The 6,929-nt window shown below is 54.3% G+C and overlaps 1 protein-coding gene across 1 annotated transcript; it reads right to left on the bottom strand.

The window, feature by feature from the left end:
* Window positions 1-731: 731 nt before the first annotated feature.
* On the bottom strand, window positions 732-6,739 carry LOC107203666. The gene is given in 6 exon segments (XM_033514146.1): window positions 732-1,929; window positions 1,931-2,340; window positions 2,342-3,559; window positions 3,613-4,155; window positions 4,328-6,067; window positions 6,506-6,739. Coding segments are annotated over 6 exon segments (5,274 nt in total). The 3' UTR covers window positions 732-800.
* Window positions 6,740-6,929: the final 190 nt, after the last annotated feature.

Here is a 6,929-nt window from a genome sequence, read left to right as displayed (position 1 = left end):
GAGTCGCAGTCTGGATCCAGTTCGTCCAGGCTGCGCTTCTTGATAACCGAATTGTTCTTTTGGCTCCAATTTTCAATTTGGGTCGTGTTGGGCGAAAACAAGGACAGCCGGCCCAGTGTGCACGGTCCTCCGAGAAGGCGAGAGGGGATGCCTGCCCATGCCCGATCTCCACAAATCAAAAATAAACCTTTGGGTAACCGAAGAGGGGAAGGATTGAGGGTTGAGGGCATCTTCACATGTGCAATGTTCTGGCACCCTTTTGTTGCCTGGAATTGCTTGTTGACCTGTTCAACTTTTGGATATGGGGCAGGATCAGAGGGATAGTAACGGAAATGAACGCAGAATGACGCCGGGGAGGAATCCAGGAGGTCTAACTCTTGGGGCTCAACGGTCGCCTTCTCAAGCGTGGCTTGCCAGTCTCTCCAGAAGAGGAGGGGGTTCTTCGCTGGCCTTCTGATCTTGTACATCGGTGCAGAGTGGACGACACGTTGAGCTGGCCTTCCCTGGTTGGCGTCCTGGAGCAAGGTGGTAAGGGAGTCGGGGAACTCTTCAGGCTTCAAAGGGATCCCCACCAGGCACGTTGACATTGGGTTTCCCGCTGCTCCGGTGGAGAGGCACAGCTCGTCACACTGCAGGGACTTCGCCAACATGACCCACATGTTTTGCTTTGGCTGAGGCACGATCCACCCTTCCATCTGGGCCACTACCAACATCACACCGAAGATGATCCCGGCGACGCTTGGGGCTGTCATGTCTTCAGGGATGGCTCTCTCTAAAACAAAACAAACACAAAACATAACTTAACTAAAAGGTAAGTCGACATAACAAAAGGGTTCAGGGTTGTTTCCTCCTCCTCCTCGGGTTGGGGGTGGCTCATCCGGACGCGATGGTACCAGCATCCTCGACCCCATCTGGCGGCCTGCTCGGATGTTTAGGGACCAAGGCTTCACCCACCTTTGTGGGATCCACCTTAGTCCCTGGGGCGAGGATACGCAAGCGTACCCACGCCCCCAGGTCACCAGGTCAAAAGGACCCATGATTTTCTGGGTCTCAGGGTCTCGGACCAGCACCGGAGGGCAATGTTGCAATCGGTAGCTGGCGGCAGTCTGGAAATGCCGGGTCACTGGAGGGTTGGGATCCTGATCCGAACAATTTAGAAAGTTCAGTGTGTAAAGGGCCTTGCACAGCCATTCTTGTGGTGTGCAGCCCTTCACAGTCTCCTTTTGGTGAAAACGGACACGCTTGAGCGACTGGTGGGCTCGCTCAACAATCGCTTGGCCTGTAGGGGAGTGTGGGATGCCTCTCTTATGTTCCACTCCCCACTCCTGCAGGAATTCCTCCAGTTTCCTGGAGGTGTATGCTGGGCCATTATCTGTTTTTATTTCTTTGGGGACTCCCAACACAGAGAAAGCTTGCATGAGGTGTTTGCAGACACGTTCGGCTTTCTCTCCTGTGTGGGCAGAGGCAAAGACAGCACCCGAGAAGGTGTCAATGGAAAGGTGTACAAAGCGGAACCTGCCGAATTCAGGGACGTGTGTCATGTCCATCTGCCACACCTCGCAGCTCCCCAGGCCTCGAGGGTTGACCCCCGATCCTAGGGAAGTCATGGCGGTAGATTGACAGTGTGGGCATGTGGCCACAATGGCTCTGGCCTGGTCTCGCCTCAGGTGGAACTGACGGACCAGTCCAGGCACATTCTGGTGGAACATCTGATGACTCAGCTTGGCTTGCTGAAACACGTCAGGGAGCTGAGCCACTGAAACGGGGGTAGCGAGGGAATCTGCTATTCTATTCCCCTCTGTTACCGGGCCAGGGAGCTCCGTGTGTGACCTCACGTGCATTATGAAGAAAGGCTGCTTTCTGTGGGAAACAGCATAGATTAGTTTAGAAAGCAGCTCAAACAGCTTTGAGAGCTGCATGTTCAGCTCTCGCAACCACCCCTGCTACATAGGCCGAATCTGTAACCAGATTGAAAGGTTCAGGAAACCTCTCAAAGGCTCTAACGACTGCATCCAACTCAGCAACTTGTGGAGATCCCTCCACATATTTAACATCTGCTTCCCACTGCTGAGTCCGAGGATCTTGCCAAGTCACTACTGACTTGTGAGAGGCTCCGGATGCGTCTGTAAAAACAGTCAGAGCTTTGAGGGGCTTTCTGCTCCGAACTTCTCTTGGAATTACATCAAACTTTGCGTTAAAGAATTTATGGGCAGGGGCGTGGACCGAAATTTGCCCACAGTAACTATCCAGAGCAATCTGGAGGGTCTCGTTCTCCTGTAACAGCTGATTGAACATCTCCTTTGTCAGCTTATCTGGGGACGCTTTGTCCCGAGACAAGCTAACAGGCACCCGGAATGCACGAAAAGTCACACCCAGCCATCTCCCGAAGTCTAGCCCTAGCTCTCCTGATGAGCTGAGCCATCAGCTCCTGTGGCTGGGTGATACTTTTGGACAGCTGGTGACTCAGGAAGACCCACTCTATGATCAAGAGCGGGTCCCTGGAGCCCTGGTCCCATTGGAAGATGAGCCCACACAGGTGTGGCAGTCTCCCCAATACAATAAATTCAAAGGGCAGGCTCGGTTCGTACCGATGCGCCTGTCTTTCGACTAGCACATCCTGTACCTTCTCTAGTGCTTCCCTCGCTTCTGGGGTCAGGGTCCTGGGAGAATTTAGCTCCTTCTCCCCCTTCAAAAGTAAGAAGAGGGGGGCTAGGTCCTCAGTAGTGAGGCCCAGCCAAGGCCTGACCCAGTTCAAGGTCCCGCACAGAGAGTGAAGGTCCGCCAAAGTTTTCGGATTGCTGTTGATGGCCAATTTTTGAGGCACAATGGTCCTCTCAGCAATCCGCAGACCCAGATATCTCCAGGGTGGCATCCTTTGAACTTTATCCTCCTGGAGTTGAAAACCTCCCGATGTTAAAACTTTAACCACTAGGTCAAGAGATTGTGTAAGTAAATCGTCATGGGGGGCACACACTAGGACATCATCCATGTAGTGATGGATGATGACCTCCCCCATTTTGGCGCGTACGGGAGACAGCAATGAGGAGACATACCACTGGCAGATAGTCGGTGAGTTCTTCATGCCCTGGGGCAATACCCACCAGTGGAACCTCCTCACTGGGGCTTCTCGGTTAAGGGTGGGCACCGAGAAGGCAAACCGTGGGGCATCTTCAGGGTGTAGAGGAATTTGAAAGAAGCAATCCTTGATGTCGATTATCGCCAAATTCCAATTTCGGGGAAGCATGGTTGGGGAAGGCATCCCTGGTTGAAGGGGCCCCATGTCTACAATGATTTTATTTATTGCACGAAGATCGTGGAGGAGTCGCCACTTGTCCTTCCCCGGCTTACGAATGACAAAAACCGGAGAATTCCAAGGGCTCGTTGTCTCTACGATGTTGCCTTTTACTAATTGCTCCTCCATGAGCTCGTTGAGCGCCCTTAATTTATCTTTTCTGAGCGGCCACTGATCAATCCAGACCACTTCATCCGTGATCCAATCCAGCTTCTGGAAGGGGCGCTCCACAGTGGCCGCCACTGAAAATCCCGGGGGGTTTTCGGGATTTCAATTCTTGCCCCCCATTGAGACATGAGGTCCCTCCCCCACAAGGGAACCTGGAAGTCTGCGACGAATGGACGTAAATTAGCTAATTGCTCATCCGGCCCCGTAATTTGCACCACGCTCTTTGAAACTCGAGCCAATTGGGTGCCCCCTATACCCTGTATTTTCCCCGCCACAGGTTGCAACTCCCAATGTGACGGCCATCTCCTTTCGGGGATGATCGTCACATCCGCCCCCGTGTCAAGCAGACCCTTCATGTTGACAAACTCCGCACCCTGCTTGACGCTGCAATCAATGATAGGCTTATCCTCACCCACCACTTCTGCCCAGTAGACGCCTGGTGCGTGGTCGTCTACTGGAATTTTTTCAGGCACTGGAATAATCTGGGCAATAATTTGCCCTTTTGGCAAGAAATATGGTGGGTGAGTGCAGCGCACCAGGAGAATGAGGTTCTCCGGACCACCCGGGAAGGTAATCGGAGAAATCTCAATCTCTGGGGGTGTGTATTTAGTGTCCCCGATGGCAATAAACTTACAGTCGTGTCCGGTTTCCAGCTGATCTCCCTCCAGTGAGTCCACAGCTACCACCATCCAGTGCTGGGACCGGAAGAGGGTGTCTTTGATGGTGATGAGATGTCGCGTCCGGGATATTTGCCATGTCCGGTGTTTAAGCCCCCCCGCTCCGCAATACCTGCCCCATTTTTTGCATCGCGCGGGGCAGGTCCGCGCCGCACTCCTAGTTTTTTTTATTAGATACTCCCCCATGTACCCTTTCCCCTGAACCGTCCCCCATCGGCCCCTGGTGAGGGTGGTTGACAGGACAGTTCCTCGCCATGTGGCCCAGCTGTCCACATCGATAGCATTGCGTGGTTCTTGCCGGCGGAATAACGATGTGCCCCGCCGGGTGCTGGGTCACTGCTGCCGTTGGTGGTCTCCTGACCACGTGTGGTGGTGGCGGCACCCTGGACGTCCCCACTAATGGCACTTTCTTCTTGCACGCATCAATGAGGGCGTCCAGGGTCGGCGGTGGATACAAAGGCAGGCTAAAAATAACTTGTTTACAGATGTCGTTGCAATTGGCTTTTGCCATTTCGAGGATAAGCTGCTCTTGCAGCTCAGGTCTATCAACCTGTCTCTCTATCTGTTCCTGCAACCGGTTCACAAAAATGGTAAATGGCTCATTGGGGGATTGTTTGATGTTTGAAAAGTTGGTAAGGGGTTCCCCCCCCGGCAAGATGTTAAATACCTTTTCAGTGGCCTCCGTAATTTTAATCAAAACAGGCCGGGGTAAAACCCTGGCCTGTTCTTCTGGCTTCACCCAATTCCCTTCACCGCACAGGTGATCAATTGAGAGGGGGTTTTCATCCGCATCAACCGCGGTCTCCTCGCTGTGCAGCAGCTCAGGAAGGATGGCCTCCAACGATTTCTTCCACCTCTGTTTCCACAGCCTATAGTCAGCTGGGGAAAGGAGGCAGGCAAACAATTCTTTCAAGTCGTGGGGGACCATCTCGTTCACGGAGAAGGTGGCCTTTAATAAGCCCTTAAAATATTCACTTCTCCTGCCGAACTCCTTCTGAGCCTTGCACAGCTCCCTCTTCGTCTGGAAGGAGAAGGGTTCCCATTCTCGGTATCTCCCCCCCCTTCCTCTAAAACTGACCGGTGCGGCAAAGGGAATCACAACCTGTTCCGGGTTCCAGGTCTCAGGCCTGTCACCTCCAGTTCCCGAAGCGTGGGAACCAGATGGAGGGGCGTGGGAACTGGTAGGAGGAGCATGGGAACTGGAAGGGGAGGCGTGGGAACCGGGAGCCGGAAGAGGCGGGGTTGGAGGACCGACTGAGGGGGAGGGTTGGAGGGAGGAGTAGCGGCCGGAAGGGGTGGAGTTTTGGAAGGTAACACTTTGGGGACACACCCCCGAGGAGGAGGGACCATCTGAGGGAAAGTGGGAGGGGTCAGGGTAGGAAGGGAAGGAGGAGCTAGGGAGGAAGGGGTTGGACTTTGAGGGGAGGAATGGATTGTGGGAAGAAGGAGCACAAGGGAGGGGTCCGACCATGCGGTCCCCGCCATCTTGTGTCCCTCGGGGGCCATTTTGGGAATCAGGTAAGGTATGGGGAGATTTAGGGGAAGGTTTAGGGGAATACTGGGAACGAGGGAGTGTAGGGGATCCAGGGTTCTGGGAGAGAAACTGGGGGTCAATAACTTTATCAAACTGGGGATTTGGAACTTGGAAAGGGGAAAACTTGGAGTTATTAACTGGGGAAGTAGGGGAATGGGTAAGGGCTCTAGCAGCTTGGCCAGGGCTTCCGGAGCAAGGGTTCTGAGGGAGGCTTGGGGAGCCAGGGAGACTACTGCCGACTTCGGAGCCCTGCGTTTTACAGGTTGCTCCGCAGGTCTCCCCCAACTTAGGGACAAGGGATGAGGAGCAGGGGTTTGGGGAAACTGGGGAAACTGAAGAAACTGGGGAAGGCTGCGTTGGATGCTTCTGCATTTCCCTTTTTTCAACTAAAGCTGTCTGAATTAGAACGAAAAGCGGGATTAATTTGGCGGCTGTTTTGTCCCCCTGAACCACTAAAGCCGTTAATTTGGACCCGACTGAATTCCAAAATGACACCGAGAGAACATCTTCAGAGGACACATGGGGAAAATGCAGAAAAAGCCAACGTACAAGCCTCTTAACCAACCCACGCGAATACTTGTGCTTCCCACCCTCAAGGATACCTGCAACTTGGAAATAAATCCCCCTCTGCGGAGCCGACAAACACGCACCCATCTCTCACACCCCCGGCTCCGCAGTCTCACCACCCCCCAACGGCAAACGAGAACTTAAAGAACTAAAAATAAGGGTCTGGACCCGAATCCCACTCACCCCCCTCCCCAGGGGAGTCACACTTTACCAAGGGGCTCACACACACGCCCCCCCCCCCCTTTTCCCCCACCGGGGAAAACTTACCGGGTCCAGACAGTGACCGTGGGAGATGTCCAAAGCCCCAGGAGCGGTCCCTCGTGCGCAGAGAGATTGTCGCTCCTTCCTCTGGGAGCGCTGCCGGACAAAAACCGGCCTGCTGCAACCGGGGTAGCTGCCGCCCAAAAGTCTTTGTAATCCAAAAACGACTCCTCCGGGGGTCTCCTCTCGCCGAAGAGGCCCCACGTTGGGCACCAGCTGACGCTGCCCGCCGCGGCCCATCACGCTTTAGGCTAGCTCTGCTCACTGGCCGCTTGCTGCGTCAGGAGTGGGGAACGGTCTGGGAGCTGTTTTCCCCAGACCGAACCTTCAGAGCCTTTCTGCCACGCTAGGCTCTGCGGATCTCGGCGTCGTGGGCTTCGGCAAAGAGATGGAGGAGACCCAGAGTCCAAGCAGCTTTCCAGGAAAAAGG

This window comes from Parus major, chromosome 4A (assembly GCF_001522545.3).
Source record: "Parus major isolate Abel chromosome 4A, Parus_major1.1, whole genome shotgun sequence".
Taxonomy (NCBI): Eukaryota; Metazoa; Chordata; class Aves; order Passeriformes; family Paridae; genus Parus; species Parus major.
The sequence above is the reverse complement of the archived record's forward strand: the minus strand, read 5'-3'. Positions and strand labels throughout refer to the sequence as shown.